At 42.1% G+C, this 17,500-nt stretch overlaps 2 protein-coding genes across 2 annotated transcripts; one reads left to right on the top strand and one right to left on the bottom strand.

Moving 5' to 3' along the window:
* Nucleotides 1-9,784: 9,784 nt before the first annotated feature.
* Nucleotides 9,785-10,360, top strand: LOC138054130 (uncharacterized). Its single transcript, XM_068900628.1, has one exon. The coding sequence runs from the start codon at nt 9,785-9,787 to the stop codon at nt 10,358-10,360; it is 576 nt and encodes a 191-aa protein (XP_068756729.1).
* Nucleotides 10,361-14,432: 4,072 nt separating this feature from the next.
* On the bottom strand, nt 14,433-15,212 carry LOC138054129 (adenosine receptor A2a-like). Its single transcript, XM_068900627.1, has one exon. It carries the CDS (start codon nt 15,210-15,212, stop codon nt 14,433-14,435), a length of 780 nt encoding a protein of 259 aa, XP_068756728.1.
* Between the last annotated feature and the right edge of the window lie 2,288 nt (nt 15,213-17,500).

Here is a 17,500-nt window from a genome sequence, read left to right as displayed (position 1 = left end):
TACGATGTTGATCATTAACTACGTCATCCGATTTAAGAATAATGATGCAATTATCACTGGCACAACGTACGATAGAAGAAATAATTTGAACAATTATTCCCAGAGGGCGAGGTGAACTTGTTTAGTATAATTACATAGATGATTATTTGAAAAATATGCGTTTTCTTTAAAGCAATTAATTTCTTCGTCTGTTACCTCGACAAAACGACCTGCAAAAGAAAAAAGGAAAAAAAGAAAAAACCGCTCAGGTGATCATCCCGTGAAAACCAAGTGCAATCAATAAGCCCAGAGAACTTTCAATAATTACCTATGTAATTATAGTTAATTCTGATATTTACTTTTACATCATTTACTTGACGTGATTATTTACATGCTTATAGAGTTGCTCAGTAATTTACTTTCGATTAATAGCTAAATGTTTTGTTTCTACGTCATAATGTTCTGCAACATATACATACAAATAAAAGTGCTTATTGTTATTGTTCCTGGATTTCATTCTTACACCAAATATCTAATTTTGAAGGGCTCCTACAAACAAGGACCCCGAAAACTCGAAAAAAAAGTAACCCAAAACCCTTAATTTGGCTGAACCTACAGTTTTGTCTATGATTGTAGGTCTAATCTGGCTTTTAGGCCTAGAGTGTCACAGGGGCAATATATACATCCGACAGTAAATGAAGATGTCCGGCCACACGTGGAGCGTGGTTACTAAGTTAAATATGGCGGATCACCCAGCTTTCACTTTGAAACAAGTTGTAACGAGCGAAGGGCTTAAACTTCGCTTGAGGTAACTAAAAAAAACAACTTTAGGCCTGGTGTTAGCCAAATTAAGGGTTTTGGGTTACTTTTTTTTGGGTCTTGTTTTCGAGACACCAGGATTCAACCGAACCCAGACATTCATTCGACCAACTTGTGGCCATCAAAACCTCTTGCATCCCCAGAGGTATGGGAATACAAGGCAACAAGGTGACCACGATTCTTTTTTTCTTTTAACCAATCATATTATTGCGTCGTTGTCGTAGCCGTAGCCGTCGTCGTTTTTTGAACTCCCTATTATTAAGCTAAGCATTGCAATTGTGAATGGACAGGCGATAGTGTTAAGTATGATGGTGATGGAAATGAAAACCACGCTCAAGACATCATTTGCCGCTTCGTCTTTCATTGTAACATTTGTTAATTTCGAAACAGTGAGGTTTGACATGTTACAAGACTAAGAAATGGAAAACTGAATCCGTTCACTCGATCGTTTATTGCATTCGTAGTTGCCGTCTTAACTGCATAAGAGAGCAAATGTTATGAATGTTCATGCTTCCCACATATGGTAGATTTAATAAACACTTCGCCCCTGTAAAGATTAGTGTCTTAAAACTCTTGTATCATGTTAAATTGATCACGAAGTACAAGTTGTCTTGTAAAACTTACCTAGGTTGGAAAAAAAAAAAGGCAGGAAATCTGTAATATCTGCACTAGGAATAGCTGTTACTTAATCGAAATAGTAAGTGGGAAATGAAATGTATCCGCGGCAAACGTGCAGTTTCTCTCCCGATTTGTAAACGATATCGCTAGTTAGCTCGAACACAGTCACTTTAATGCAGCAAAGTCTTTTAGGTAACCTGGTGGTTTCGAGAAACGTCCACTGCGAGTAACTGGCACGTTTTTCAAACATCCTTTGTGCTGGAGAACTCGCAAGACCTTCCGAGGGAGTTTTTCTCCATTCTAATAAGGCGAGGAATATGTCTGATCTTGCTGCTTTAGACTTCTTCAGTAGAGTCTTCACCGTCTTGATTGAGTTTTCTTCTTTGCAGTTAAATTGCGGGTAGTGGGGTGAACTAGTGAGATGTTCCGTATCATTAATTTCTGCAAAATTCTGGAACTCATGGTAGTTGAAAGGAGGACCATTGTCATTCACTAGTCGGTTTGGATTCCATGTTTTGCAAAGTGTCTTTTCAGGACTTGAATAACTTCAGTTGCGGTCTTGTCTTTAAGAGAATCAACTTAAAAGTAGTTCGAATAGTAATCCACTGTGCCGAGGTAGTCTTTGTCTTGGAAATGAAAGATGTCAGATCGAACTGATTCCAAGGGGCGGCTTGGGATCTTGTGGCAGATGAGCGGTTCTTTAGTTTTCTCTTTCTGATACGTTGCACAGACCTCACTTTTGGCAATGTAATCTTGAATCTCAACAGTCATGTTAGGCCAATAATCGGTCTCTCTGCCTCTGCGAAGACAACTTTCAATTCCAGAGTGTGCTCCATGTAGACACTCGCAAATTGTTGGTATGAGGCTGGTTGGAATCAGGCATCGCAGTCCTTTAAGAACAACACCATCCTGAGCTGTCACTTCATCACGAACATCAAAGAAGGGGCAAAGTCTCAGTGGAAGATCATCTTTGGTATCTGGCCAGTCCTTTACAATGACTTGGGTGAGGGACTGCATGACTGGATCGGCTGCTGTTTCATGCTTGATCTCTACTAGCTGAAGCTCTGAAATTGGTAGAAAGTCGATTCCATGTATCCGCTGAGCTTCCTTTTCAGCTGGAGAACGGTCTGTTGTCGGCACGTTAGCACGTGATGATGTATCGGACAGATACATTTCAGGACCTGGTTTGTAGAGAATCTCAAAGTCATATTGCTGTAATCGCAGGAGCAGGCGCTGCAGTCGTTTGGGTGCTGTCGCTAGCGGTTTCTTGGATGTTGCCTCCAATGGTTTATGGGCTGACCACAACACGGTCTTTCTGCCATAAACAAATTCATGGTTTCGTTCTACTCCAAAGACTTGTGCTAAAAGCTCTTTCTCTATTTGGGAATATTTTTTCTCACTGACTGACGGTGAGGGCTCTGCGCATGCTGGAGTAGGACACAGGTTGCCCATTTTGCATCAGTACAAATCCAATTCCACTTGAAGAGGCGTCACCTTAGCCTTCTACCCGAAGGGAAGAATCAAAGTTTCTCAGGACCGGAGCTGAAGTGACAGCATGCTTAACACTTTCAAATGCTTCTTCTTGCTGCTCTGACCATCTCCACTTGACGCCCTTGTGAGTTAATCTTCTAAGAGCTTCGCATAACTCTGAAAGCTTGCGTAGAAACTTGGACAGATAGTTCACTAGGCCTACCAATCTTTAATGACTGAATGACTTTATTAATGCTCCCAAAGGGTTCTTCCGCAATAATTTACAAAAATAGGTAAATAACTATGTCTAAAACGTATGTACAATAATATGAAACTATAATAAATAGAATAAAATATAATAGATTCATTTAAAAACTGTATAAAAATGACTCTTACCTTTAGATTTAAAACTGGCTACGCTTTCACATTTAGTAATTTCTTCAGGGAGCGTGTTCCAGCATTTCACCGGTCGGTATATAAAAGAGCGCTGACCAGCAGCTGTATTGAACACTGGGATGTCTAACTTGCTCTTATTTCTAGTGTTTCTCCCATGAATAGAAACAAGTGTCTTAAAGCGTGAGCTAAGATACTTTGGGGCTAATCCCCTTAAACATTTAAAAGTTAAAATTGCAGCATAAAGTGCCAGCATGGCAGGCACTGGGAGCCATCTGAGGTCGTTCAATACAGGTGTTATATGTTTGTACTTTCTTGTTCCTGTACGGATTCTGGCCGCAAAGTTCTGGATCTTCTGTATTTTCTGCACACTGGCCTTGCTAGTGTTAGCCCAAACAGTTGAACAAAAGTACTGCTTACCGAATACTAGAGATGTAATGACGTTCTCTAAAGTTCTCGAGTCGAGAGGATGCTTGATCCTGTTAATTTGACATACCCTCGGACTAGCCATACAGGTAGACGTGATAATTAATGACATGTTCATTATAGCTAAGAGTTGCATCTACTTGATCGCCAAGATCCCGAGCGGAAGCAATTGGAGCAATTTCCTCTCCCAGTAGTATGCTGAGTAAGCCTGGACTTTTTTGTAGCATTTGACGAGTCCCCATGACTAAGAGTTTATTCTTGTCTGGGTTGATGAGAAAATGGTTATGACAGCACCATGAAGCCATCAATGAAAGGTCCTCTGAAGCTATCAGTGAAAGGTCTTCGTTCTAACTGCTGATACATCCTTTGGTCCTTCCATTTTCAGTATGGCCTCGACCTTACTTGGGTCATGTTTCACTCCTTCACGTGTAAGCACATGGCCCTTGAAAGGGGTTTCAGAACATTTGAGTTGTAGCTTTTCTGTATTGAGGTTCAAGTTTCTTTCTCGGCACTGGTCTAACAGCCTCAACAGGTTGGCATCATGATCTTTTACGGCCTCTTTCATAGTTGATCTACGGCCTGTAATCAGAATGTCATCAGCAATCGTATACACTCCATTGAGACCTTCTAAATTCTGATCCAGTTTTCTTTGGAAGTATTCAGGTGCTGGCGCAATTCCAAAGGATATCCGGAGGTACCTGTATTGGCCCCAAGGGGTCTGGAACGTAGTGAGCTTGCTAGATTCTTTATGTATTTGCAAGAAACCCTCCTTGAGATCTGCCTTAGAAAACACTTTGACATCAGTTAACTTTGGGAGTATATCTTCAATGACTGGAAGTGGGTGGTGAGTCCTTTTGAGGGCTCGGTTGTGATGCTAGGGGTCGATGCATACGCGAAGCTTTCCGTTTGGTTTCTCTGTAACAACAAGGCTTGACACCCAGTGTGTTGGTTCTTCTTCCTTGGCGATTACATGTTCTTTCTTTAAGCGGGTCAGCTCTTGTTTCAGCCTGTCCTTTATACTAAGAAGTACCTGACGGGAAGGCATAATTTCTGGCGTTACAATTTTGTCTACTTACAAATGAAGATTTCCTTCCATATATTCAAGGCCTTTAAAAACATCGCTATAAGTGGCATTAATTTCCTTCGAGGAAAGTCCTTCAAAATTAGTCTTATCAACCGCTTCATTAACATTCATAATGTTCTCATGCTTCACAATAATCAGTCCCATCTTTTGCGCAGTTTCCGAGCCAAAGAGTGGGGCGTAATCTTCTTTAATAACAACACATTTAACACTGTACTTCTTCTGATTTTTGGGGTTTCGCAATTGAACGTTTGTTACGCCCAATACTTTCAAACTAGCCTTAAAGTAATTATAAGTAGTTAATTTCACGTCAGTTCTGTCAATAACGGAATCTTCCGGTAGACGTTTTCGAGGTAATACGTCACACGAGGCTCTTGAATCGAGATGCATCTTTACTATTGCACCATCCAGTTCCACGTGTGCAAATATTTTACTCTTGTAATCAGTCATTTCCACGGAATTAAGTGATGGACCTTTCGGTGTTTGGATTTTTGAGAGGGCTTTTTAGAATCGCCAGTTTTGCTTTTGCATTTGACAGGAAAGTGATTAGGTTAATTTTCCACACGACGAACACGTTTGACCATACGCAGGGGATTTTCCTCTTTTACGCTCCTGTTTACGATGACAAAACTTGCACTCGTCCACCTGGCGATTTTTAAGGCCTTTCGCTTTATCTTTGCGTGCTTTTGATTTCCAAGAATCTCCCTTCTTGACTTAATAGACTTCACTTGAATGTTGTTGTTGTTGGCTTGGAGTCATTTCTTTGAGCTGTGCAGAAGTAGCTTCGGTGGCGCGACAAACATGAACACATTTTTCTAACGTGAGCTTAGGCCTGTTCCAAACGTCGTGCTACTGCCGTGCCGAACTCAAATGAAATTGTCATTTCGATTTAAGCACGGCAGTAGGACGCCGTTTGAAGCCATTAAGCGCGGCACGGTTGACTTAGGTTCGGCACGACTACTTAGCACGGCAGGACTTCTCGTGCCGCACGGCAGTAGCACGACTTGGTTTCAAACGGCGTGCTATTGTTGCACCGAGCTCAATTCATAAATTATTTTAATGGACTTTGCATTATTTGCATACTATTACGCTGGATGGATGGTTTATTTTGTCTTTTGAATTTGGCGCGACTGTATTAGGTTCGACGTTTGAAATCGCTGCTGTGCCATCGTCGTGCCACTGCCAAGCCAAATTCATTTGAGTTCGGTACGGCAGTAGCACGACGTTGGGAACAGGCCTTAGGTTCCTGCAATAGTTTTCTTTTTACTGCGTTTTCACGAACACCACACACAATCCTATCACGAATTAGCTGATCCTTTAGAGCTCCAAAGTGTGGGAGGCGCGGTGGCCTCATGGTTAGTGTGCTCGACAACGGATCGAGTGGTCTGGGTTCGAGGCCTGGCCGGGGACATTGTGTTGTGTTCTTGGGCAAGGCACTTTACTCTCACGGTGCCTCTCTCCACCCAGGTGTATAAATGGGTACCGGCGTAATGCTGGGGGAAACCCTGCGATGGACTAGCATCCCATCCAGGGGGGAGTAGAAATACTCCTAGTCGCTTCATGCTACGGAAACCGGAGATAAGCGCCGGCCTGATGAGCCTTCTGGCTCGTAAGCAGAGACTTTTTTTTTATTTAGAGCTTCAAAGTCACAGGTTTCTTCTAGAGTCGCGTCTTTTCCCGCGTTTTTTTGTTTTTGTTAATTATGATAATTTATTTTCGCTCCGGCTCGAGATTATCGAAGCTTTTGTTCATGCTCTTATGGCGTATGAGTCACGCTTCTCAGTGGTTTGCTTGTACAAAACGTTTTGTTCAGAGCAGTACACGCTGAAAGATGAGATTAATCCTATTCGGCTTTGTCTGTACCGAACGTTCTTGTTTGATGTGTGGTGCAAGATAAACAGTGACAGTCGGCCACGAAATTTTAAGCCTTGTTAGCTGGAAATTCGTTTTGCCGCCACGTGTCTGATGTTTTCCCCGAGGATAATTTACCTCAGCTAGCGTTCTGAGAGCATTTCACATACGTGTCGATCGATTCTATTTGTTCCGGCGAGCGATTGTTGAATTTATATCTCTCATAAATTACGTTGGTTTTTCAATGCAATGGCTCTCCCATGACTCAAGAACCTTGGTCATGTTGGATTTCTCTTCTTCATTTGCGAACGGCTGACCATTATGAACTTCGAGCGCTTCCTTTCCAATACAGGTGATAAACGTAGCGACGCGAAGGCGATTTGATTTATTTCGAAGGTCAGTCACTTCTTGATACGCATCCCAGACCTGAAGCCATTGTTTCCACCATTTAGATAAATTTTCACTGTGAATTTCCAGCTTCGATGGTAAAGACACATTACACATAAAAGTTGAAGCCATAGTAGTTGTAGATTGAGGAACTGGAGCAGGAACGGTTGCACCAGATTGCGGAGTCGCACTGTCATCAGTTGGCGGCGGCATATTCAACTACATCTGTCTGCATGAAAGATTTTCTCCTTACCGTGAATAAACACACCCAGTGTGTCGATAAATACTTTGTCTTTTCACTTGACACCATGCCAAGTGAAGACTCATAGTTCATAAACTCAACTGGTTTAATGACCGAACTATAAACTTACAGGCGGCCATGTTCAAGACTAGAGACCAAAGACAAGCTAAATCGAGCACTAGTCAATAGAAAGTTCTAGTTGGCTCTTACTAACAATGCAATATCGTCACCATATCGAACGGTGCTTGTCCTGCAAAGATCAACTATCAAGGAAAAATTGGAAGTTATTCGGAGCTTGGACGAAAACATCCTCGCGCTATTAAAGGAAGAAGAAGACATTGTACGAGAAATAGAAGACGTCGACCTATTTCAAACCCGTGTAAAGATGGTTCTTGTGAAGGTGGGAGACGTTTTTTCTTTCGTTGTTTCCATTGATGTGGGACCTGTCGCCATGACTTCAGAGGAGCCGTCATACGAAATTGACGCGAATGAAAACATGCAAAAGGTAAGCCCTTTGAATATTTCATCTGTTAGTCCGCAAGGCGCTCAAATAAAACTCCCAAAATTGGAACTAAATAAATGCAACGGCGATATTACAAAATGGTGTGCATTTTTGGACACGTTCGAAGCGGCGATTCATAACAACCCTAGTCTAGCCAACTATTGACAAACTCAATTATCTGAATTCCGTTCTTGAGAAGAGCGCATCTGAGGCTATTGTTGGCCTTGCTTTAACCTGTGCTAATTACGAAGAAGCGATAACAATTTTAAAGGACAGGTTCGGAGACAAAGAGTTGATCATAAACAAACACTTAAAGCATTTACTCAACCTGGCCCCGGTTTCGTCAAATCAAGATCTTAGAAGTCTCAGAAGGCATTATGATTCTGTGACGTGGAAGTTCATGTACGTGGACTTAAAGCACTTGGAGTCCCTTCAGAATCCTATGGTAGTTTATTATCATTTGTGCTCATGAACAAAATTCCGCAGGACATGGGTTGGATTGTTAGTAGAGAGGTCAAGAGGAGAGACAGTGAACTAGACCGTCACTTATGCAAGAAGAATTAGAAGCTAGAGAGAGAACCAATCAACAGACAAATTGCAGTCCAACAGTTAGCATGCCACCCCAGCGGAAAAATGTCCATTGGAAGATTCCACCAACAGCTTTAGCCCTTCGGTCAGAATGCCGTACCAGTCCTACTTGTACCTACTGCAGACAGCCCCACCCTTTAAGCAGTTGTAAAACAGTTTCTAATGTGGAAGCAAGAAAGGAGATCCTGAGAAAGGGTTGAAGATGTCATGTTTGTCTGAAGAAGAATCATCGCAGTAGAGATTGCAGTTCCAACATTAAATGCTTCAAATGCAGTGGTCGTCATCATGTCAGTATCTGTGCTAATAACGAACCGGAACGCAAAGAAACACTTACAGCACCTGATGCCCCGCAGTCGCCCAAAAACAGCCCAGCCCCTCATCCACAAGACAGGTTTTGAAGACAAAGACATCAAGATCAGAGTTATTCTGGACAGTGGCAGTCAAGGTCGTATATTGCAAATCGTATGAAGCAAATCCTGAGTATGGCTGTTGATCATCGAGAGACCATGCTGAAAAAAAACCTTTGGTTCCCAAGAGAAGAAGGAAAAAATGTGCGATGCTGTCTAATTTAGAGTTAAAGGCCTTGATGGAGAAGCAAGGGAGATGTCAGCCTGTACTGTACCACTTATCTGTGAAACTCTGTCTGGCTAGCAGGAGCCCTGGCGAAGAACATGTACAAGCACTTTCATGGCATACAACTAGCAGATTACTTAACCGGAGCTGAATCAGCTTAAGTAGATATGCTGATTGGATCCGATTAGTACTGGAAGATTAATATAACGGGAGAAGTGAGAAGAGGAGACAGTGGCCCTATAATTCTTCACACTTGCCTTGGTTAGGTGTTGTCTGGACCTGCTGAAGGTTCTACTATACCCAAGACGGCGTTCCAGCTATGAATTTTTTGTCTAGTACTCATGTCCTGAGATGTGCTACCGAGCCCTCATAGCCTCAACAGGGTGATCTTATTGGAGAGCTGAAACGGTTTTGGGATCTGGAGACATTAGGAATTACAAGCTCTGAGAAGTCCGTTCACGGTCAGTTCATAGACAGCATCTCTTTCCGGCAAGGGTGATATGAAGTTCATCTGGCATGGAAGCTAACTCACCCAATTTTGGCAGATTACTATGAAACAAGTCTTAAACGCGTGTCTAGTCTGTTGGATCGTCTCAGGGAAGAACCCGGAAGTTCGTCTAGAATATGATGCTGTTATCAGAGACCAAATAGAGAAAGGAATTGATGAAGAGGTTCGCGACCTTGCAGATGGAGAAGTCGGGAAGGAAGGTTAATTCATTATCTTCCACACCATGCTGTCATTATAAGAGAAAAAGAAACAACAAAACTCAGAATCGTCTATGATGCCTCCTGCAAGTCAACTGGAGCTTCCCTAAATGACTGCCATCACACGGGACATGCCCTGTCACAAGGGATCATGGACGTTATCCTGCGTTTCCGAACACACAGAAAGGCACTTGGTGGCGGCATCGAAAAGGCATTCCTGTATGTATCGATAGCAGAAGAAGACAGAGACGTCCTAAGATTTCTTTGGTTTGATGACGTGAAGAAAGAAAGTCCCAGGGTCATCGTTCTAAGATTCACGAGAGTTGTATTTGGTGTGTCGTCAAGTCCGTTCTTACTCAATGCCACTGTCAGACACCATGTGAAAAGGTATGAAGAAGAGGATCCTGAATTTGTCCAGACATTTCTAAGATCTGTTTACGTAGATGATCTAAACTCGGGTGGAGACACAGATGAAGAGGCCTATCAATTGTATGTCAAGAGTAAGCTTCGATTAGCTGAGGGAGGGTTCAATTTGAGAAAGTTTGTCACAAACGCACCTGAATTAATAGCTCAAATCGAAGAGAATGAAACCAGATTGAAGAAGACCAACAATGTCCAATCGGTCAATGGAGAAAGTCCTTTTGATCACGGAACTCACTTGAATGATGACATATCGGACTGCAAATCAGTAATTGAAGATGAACAGTCTTCTTGGAGTTCGGTGTAATTGATCTGAGTACAGTTGCCAATTAAGCTTTGGAGTACTCACCCAGCAAGAGGAATGCTGCTGCCATAGCTGCAAAATTTTATGACCCGACTGTCTCCTGTTGTGGTGGAGGTTAAACTGTTGTTCCACGACCTTCGGGTTAGATCACCGCTGCTCTGGCGCCTGAGCTACAAGGTCACACGGGAGCAGGCCGTGGGAACTGAAGATGTTAATGTAATAGCAGTTAAAATATACTAGTACCAGGAAAGGTTACGTTTATACAAACAATTGCAAATATCAAAATGGAACGCAAAAGGTGGCCAGAAAAGCTTTTACTATGGGGGAGGTCTGGAACCCAGTATGTAAATTGTCCCTTGTGTGGGCCCATTTCCATCAATAGGGCTAATGCTCACATGGTTCATATGGGGTAGAAACTTAGCATTTCACATTACACTCTAATCAGTTAAGTCTGTTCAAATAGAAGTGCTACACGGCCAACGTTTGCAAAAACGTAATCCTTCCTTGTACTTGTACGTGTTAATTGACATGACATAAACATCTTCAGTTCCCACGGCCTGCTGCCGTCTGACCTTGTAGCTCAGTCGGCAGAGCAGCGGTGATCTAACCCGAAGGTCGTTGGTTCAATTCCCACCCTGGTCAGAGTTTTTCTCTGTCCTTGTGTGGGCCCATTTCCATCAGTAGGGCTAACGCTCACATGGTTCATATGGGGTGGAAACTTAGCACTTCACATTACACTCTAATCAGTTAAGTCTGTACTATTTCAAGGAACCGCGAGATGAAAAAGTAGGCTGCAGTCTTCATGGATTCTGTGACGCATCCTTGAAGGCATATGGGGCCGTGGTTTATGCTTATGTTAAGCTTGTTGCATCCAAAACAAGAGTAGTCCGTCTCAGTAACCAAACAATCCCTAGGTTGGAACTTCTGGCAGCGTTGATACTTGCAAGACCTGTCTCTACAATCAAGGAAGCTCCAAACTATGACTCGGGAGTTCACATCGGGAAGACAACCTGCTGGAGTGATTCTCAAATTGCGCCTTCCTCGGGATTCGAGGTGTTCACAAGGAGTTGAAACAGCTCGTACAGAACCGAGTGAATGAAATTAGGCGAGTCCTTCCAGTAGAAAGTTGGAAGTATTGCCATACTGACAGCAACCCTGCAGACATCCCATTCAGGGTGATGAATGCATCTATGCTGGCCACAAATCTTCTCTGGCGAAGTGGACCAGAATGGCTAGCTGATTATGAAGAAGACACGAGTGAAATTGGTGTCACTGGTCATATACCTGAAGAGTTTTTAAAGGAGATGTCGTTGAATAATCGAGAAAATTTGAAAAAAACATCCTCCTATCTTTTTAGCAGTGCAGACGACCGCAGAGTTAGTAATGTCATTGACTAGGATCGATTCAGCAATTTTTATTCCTTACTACGAGTCACTGCTCACGTGCTTCTGTTTGTCAGGAATCTGAAGGCGACTGTGAAGAAAGATGAAATAAAACCTTATTCTGACATTGATGCCAGTGACATGGCGAAGGCAGAACGACTTTGAATACTGGACGTACAGAAGTCTTTACAGATGGACAAGAGATTTGAGAGCTGGAGGAGAGAGTTTGGCTTATTTTCTGATAACGATGGTGTCCTACGTTGTGGTGGAAGAATGTCCCGTGAAGTACTGCTATATGAGGTCATACACCCCATTTTTGTATGCTGACCATGCCTTTACTGCATTGGTGGCTAAAGGATGAGAAAGTAATGCATAATGGCGTTAAGGGAGCATTAATTGAGCTCAGATCCAAGTTCTGGCTGGTAAAGGGTAGAAAGACCGTAAAGAAATTGCTACATAACTGTGTGACGTACCATCGACATGAAGGACAGCCATACCAAGCTCCACCGCCACCAGCCTTACCTGACTCGGAGTAAGGGCTGCGCCAGCCTTTACCTTCACCGGACTGGACTACGCAGGTCTTTTACATGTTAAAGGAATCAAGAAGAAGACCGGCAAGAAGGTGCATATTTGCCTGTATACATGCTGTGTAACCAGAGCCGTACACTTTGATGTTGTTCCGGATCTGACCCCAGAAGCCTTTCTTTGAAGTTTCCGTAGGTTCACAGCAAGAAGAGGACTACCGTCCAAGATTGTCTCAGTCAATGGAACAACCTTCCAGGCTGCATGTGAGAAGATAACAGATCTGGCGGAAAAGCCAGTGGGGAAGCATTACCTAGCGGAGAAGAGTGTTAAGTGGGTTTTTAGCCTTGAGAGATCCCCATGGTGGGGTGGCCTGTTCGAGAGGATTGTGCGTTCAATGAAGCGGTGCTTAAGGCGCTAAGCTCACATATGAAGATTTGATGACTGTCATCGTTGAAAGTGGAAATGGTTCTGAACTCGAGGCCTCTTTCATATGTCACCTCAGAACTCCTTCGCACTTGCTGCACGGCGGAAGATTGTTAAGCCTTCCTGATGTCAGTAATGGTGACCTATCAGATCGGGAACTTGGAGCTGTTATTGACTGACCTTACAAAGCAAATGCGTCACCTCAGCGATGTAATGAATCATTTCTGGTGCAGGTGGAGGGATGAATATCTAGTGGAGCTCCGGGATTCACACCGTCGTTCTGCGAAGGATGCTTCAGACACAAATTTCAGTAGGAGACGTTATGGTGGTACATGATGAAGATCAACCACGTGGAATGTGGCGATTGGGAAGGGTGGAAAGACTAATAGAAGGAACAGACATCCTTGTTACAGGTGCAGTTGTGAAAGTGGGATTCAAAAATAGGAGTGCTATTCTGAAACGCTTTACCCCTTGGAGGTCAATGATCGAAAGCAGCCTACTGGCCTCGAATACAGGGAGAGTCCTGCCTCTGATCAGCAACCGAAACGAAATCCTAGGAGAGCGGCCGCGCTGTGAGGAGAGGAACGATCGAGGACTTCGATGGAAGATCTGTGATTTGAATCCTTGCACATTGGACAATGTACACTAGTTAATTCTGAGTTTCAGTAGGGTGTTGACTAGCTGAGTTGGGATTTGTGATTTAAGGCTAGTCAACAGGGGGGAGTCATGTGATTCAGTCCCGTGGGACTGCGCGAGCTGTAGAAAAACATGTGCTCCCTAGCCTTTTTCATGTTCAATAATAAAGTTGTGTTGAATCGTTGTACTCTCAGCGACCGTCCCTTGCTTAACCTTACAACACCTACGTAACTTAAAGTACTTGCCCATACAATACACAACTTTTAGAACTTGGATCATCAGTACTTATACATACACTATATCATTCGCCGAAACAACCCTTTGCACCACACACAAGATCAGTACAGATAAGCTCATATTTCATTTGATACAGTTTTAATTGCTTTGTATTCATACAGCTTAGCGTTACTTCTGCGTTGTTTCCTTTGACCGATAGAAACGCCTTGAAAAATAAGCTTAATTCACTACATTCAGTTCAATTGTGAATGGACCGTGAGGCGGATAGGGTTATAGGAATAAATGCACGCTAAAACTACCTTTTGCGTCACCTTTCAATAGATCGTTTTCACGTGAAGTCATCACCTTCCAAAATCGAAAACTAAAGATCCACCAAAGTTTTTATCCTCATCAGGCATAAGAGGCGGCATATCTATATCTGTTGACAATTTCACAGCTCAATAGCGTGCTTCGTTTGGAAACCAGAGCATTTTGAATTTCCGGATTATGTAGGTGCGTGACACCAAGCTACGATCAAGTTTGTTGAAAAATATATACTTATCTCATGATTTTGAGCCCTTTTAGAAGTTAGAGCATTAGGAAAAGTGCTTATGTAAATGCTTGTTTTTTCAGTAGTGATAATCAGTCGCCTAGATAGCCAAAGTCAGTTCCAGATGTTTACACTATTTTCCGGCCGCCATACTGGTGTACCACTGAGGTACACCAATATGGCGTTTTCATACTGGGCTCTGTAAATTTTTGCGAAACATTTCGACGAATATCTGAAGTTTGGGGAAACGCAGAGGCCTAAAACTTGGACAAGCGTCTTATTTCTTTATCTTCTATAAGATAACAATTTCTTAGCGTTTTGCACTGGATAGTTTTTGATTTATTTATTTCGTCTGTACAAATCGAGCAGCTAACAGAACAAGGTAGAAAAATGATGGCAACAAACATAGTCCAATAGCACCGACCACTAATACTGTTGTCTTCAATGCTTTATTCTCCTGAAGGAAAGTTTCAACTTGTACTTGCGGTAGCTGCTGAGCCTTGATCCTCTTTTGGTGCCGACGTGTTTCCAAGTAAAGGATTATGTAAGAACAAGAAACGAAAACAACACAAGCAAAAAAGATATGTGAGACAGAAATATAATACAGAGCGCTCCTTCCGTCGATTAGGCGAAGAGGTATCCCAAAAGAACTGCTATATGCCCAGCAAAAAAAGACACCCATCTTAATGTTTCGTGTTGTCACAATGTAGGGGTACCAAAACGGATATTTGATTGCTATCAGTTTCTCGCCAACAACCATCATGAGATGAAGAGCCGAGGAATACGACAGCACGATAATGCTAAGCCCGTTAATTGAAGAGAAGACATCAGCAATGTCGCTTCTAAGGAGAAAGAGTGTCTGCCACAGTATAAAGGAAGGCTGCGTGGTGAGACCTGTTAACACATCAGTGACGGCTAAACACGCCAACATGATGTTCGAGTTGTTCTGAAGCCTCGGTTTTCTTTTTATCGACATTATCACCAACAAGTTCAGTCCAATTGTGAATGGACAGGCGATAACATTAATGATGATGGTTATAGAAATAATAACCACGTTGATGGCATCTTTTGCTTCGCCTTTCATTGCAATGTTTGTCAAGTTCGAAACAGTGAGGTTTGCCATGTTACGATACAAAGAAATGGAAAAATGATTTCCTGTACTGGATAACTGTTGCTTATGTATTTATTGCCTTTCTTTCCGGCTTGACAACGCAACAGAGCATTTGTTTTGTGAGTTGATTTTTCTCATGATATTGTAGATTCAATGAACATTTTCATGTCCGTCGCATCAGTGAAGATTAGAGTCTTAAAACCGTATGCCTCTGTTAATTGATTACTATTACAGTTATACCGCAAGAGCCGAAGTTGGAAAAAGAAAGCCAGGAAAACTTTTGTACTGTAATATATTTGACATTATTATGATTTGTTTTTCATTACTTTTACATTTTGTTTCACGTTACACAAGATGCGGGTTTTAGCGGTTTGCCCACTTTTTCGACGTTTTGCTTCGGAAAATGAGTAAAACAAGTTGTTTTTAATCTGGATATTTATTGTTAATTTCATTATTTATTGCCTTCTTTGAAGTCTTAACTCCACAACAGAGCAAATGTGTTCAAAGTTGATTTTTCCCACATATAGTAGATTTAATAAACAAGTCAGACTAACAAAGATAAAAGTCTTAATTTTTATGATGAATCCCTTGGTAAGAGGACTTCGTGTTGTCCAATTTGATAATAGGTAATCATACGACTTCGAGTTCAATTTTGAACAAAATCAGTTGCACACAGTGCAATTTTGTGTACTATGGCCAAACAGAAAGATCATTGAAGACCCGAATTGCGGAGCACAAAAAGGCAGTGGGAGGTTTTGACCAAAACTTCAAAGTTGCAGGCCATGTCCACCATTTCAGCCACATCATGAACTTTGAAAATGTCAAGGTCGTTGGTTCCGAAGCTAATTACTTGAGCGACTTTTCCTTGAAGCCTGGCAGTCTACTTTGGACCCGAACGCTGGGAACGATCATATCGCACTTCCAGAAGCCTACAAAGGCATCGCGCGAGCATGAATTGCATGGTCACGCGCGCAAGCTTCGCGCTACGTTACTTTAAATAGCGTATGATAATGAAATTCGCTTTCATATCACTGATGAAGGCTTAAGAATTAGCCGAAACGTCTGTTGAAAAATGTAAAGAGTCATAGGCAAACCTCTTTCCATAGAACTTATGACATCTCCTGACTACACTTTTTCCATTTTTAAATGAGTTATTTTCAGTTTGTTGTATTCAGAATAAATAGGAGTAGTAAAAACGTTTACCTGAGGTATATACTAGCGAGGAACCCAGAAAGGAAAAAAATATCGACAAACAGGAAAGGAGATGAGTGTTCCATAGTATAAACGAAACTAAGAAATAGAAAACTGATTTCATTCAGGGATGAGTGAATTGCTTATTTTCTTGTCTTCTTTCCGCGGTTTAACCGGCTCCGCCACAAGAGAACAAATGCCTTCACACATATTGAAGATTAAACGAACACGTAAGCGTCACATCAATAAAAGATCAGAGTCTTAAGACTTTTATGCCGCAGTTTATTTCTTACTGTTATAGTTACTTTCCTGAGTGGCCGAAAAGGAAAGCAAAGCAAAGCTAGGAAATATTCATTTGAAGTAGCGCTTATTTATTCGTTTATTCGACATGAAAATGAAACATTGTTTCCAATAAAGGATGTACGCTCGAACGCCAGCTTCTGTTTTCGCTGTGGTTAATTTACTGTTATCAAGTCGCATTCTAAATCTAAATTTTCGTTGTTTCCAACACTTCGATAAATGTTGCTGTAAAACACTATAAAATGGAAAAGAAGAGAGAAAAAAGTAGCTCATTCTTGGTGAGTTAATCTTGCTGAGCATATGTGTGCTACAAAGTCAGAGACAGTAAACCAAAAAGAAGTCAGGTAAATTTGTCGATGAGATGAAAAACCCGAAATACCTGGTGATAAACCTCACGGCGCAGAATAGAACCAGCAAACTCAACCCACTTAAGGGGGGTCCTTTATAACTACAGGCGCGGTTGCTCTGTAAACGTCCATCAGCCATTTCGCAGGTTTTAGACCGGCAATAGACAACCCGACGTTAGTGATTCTTAAAGTATTTACATGGCAGACGATCGGTGTGGTTCCAAAAATAAACGTATTAAATGCTCGCGACAGTATTCTGTGCTGAAGAGGTTGTTGTTTATTAAGATCTGAAGATCCAATCTGGAACACGACCGTGGATTATAAAGCGGCGTTAGGATCAAAATTCACTTTCTAATAGGGAAAGGCACAAAAAAGAAGTTCGCTTTGGCATTGAGACCAGGCACAATGTATCGAGGACAGGCACAGCCCAATAGGGACAGACACAGCGTATCGAGGACAGGC

Source organism: Montipora capricornis, chromosome 6 (assembly GCF_036669925.1).
Source record: "Montipora capricornis isolate CH-2021 chromosome 6, ASM3666992v2, whole genome shotgun sequence".
Lineage (NCBI taxonomy): Eukaryota > Metazoa > Cnidaria > Anthozoa > Scleractinia > Acroporidae > Montipora > Montipora capricornis.
This window is presented reverse-complemented; position numbering and strand designations above follow the sequence as displayed.

Excerpts from the sequence above, each read along its gene's own strand:
- LOC138054130 (XM_068900628.1), top strand. The coding sequence starts at position 9,785 with ATGGACGTTATCCTGCGTTTCCGAACACACAGAAAGGCACTTGGTGGC.
- LOC138054129 (XM_068900627.1), bottom strand. The coding sequence starts at position 15,212 with ATGGCAAACCTCACTGTTTCGAACTTGACAAACATTGCAATGAAAGGC.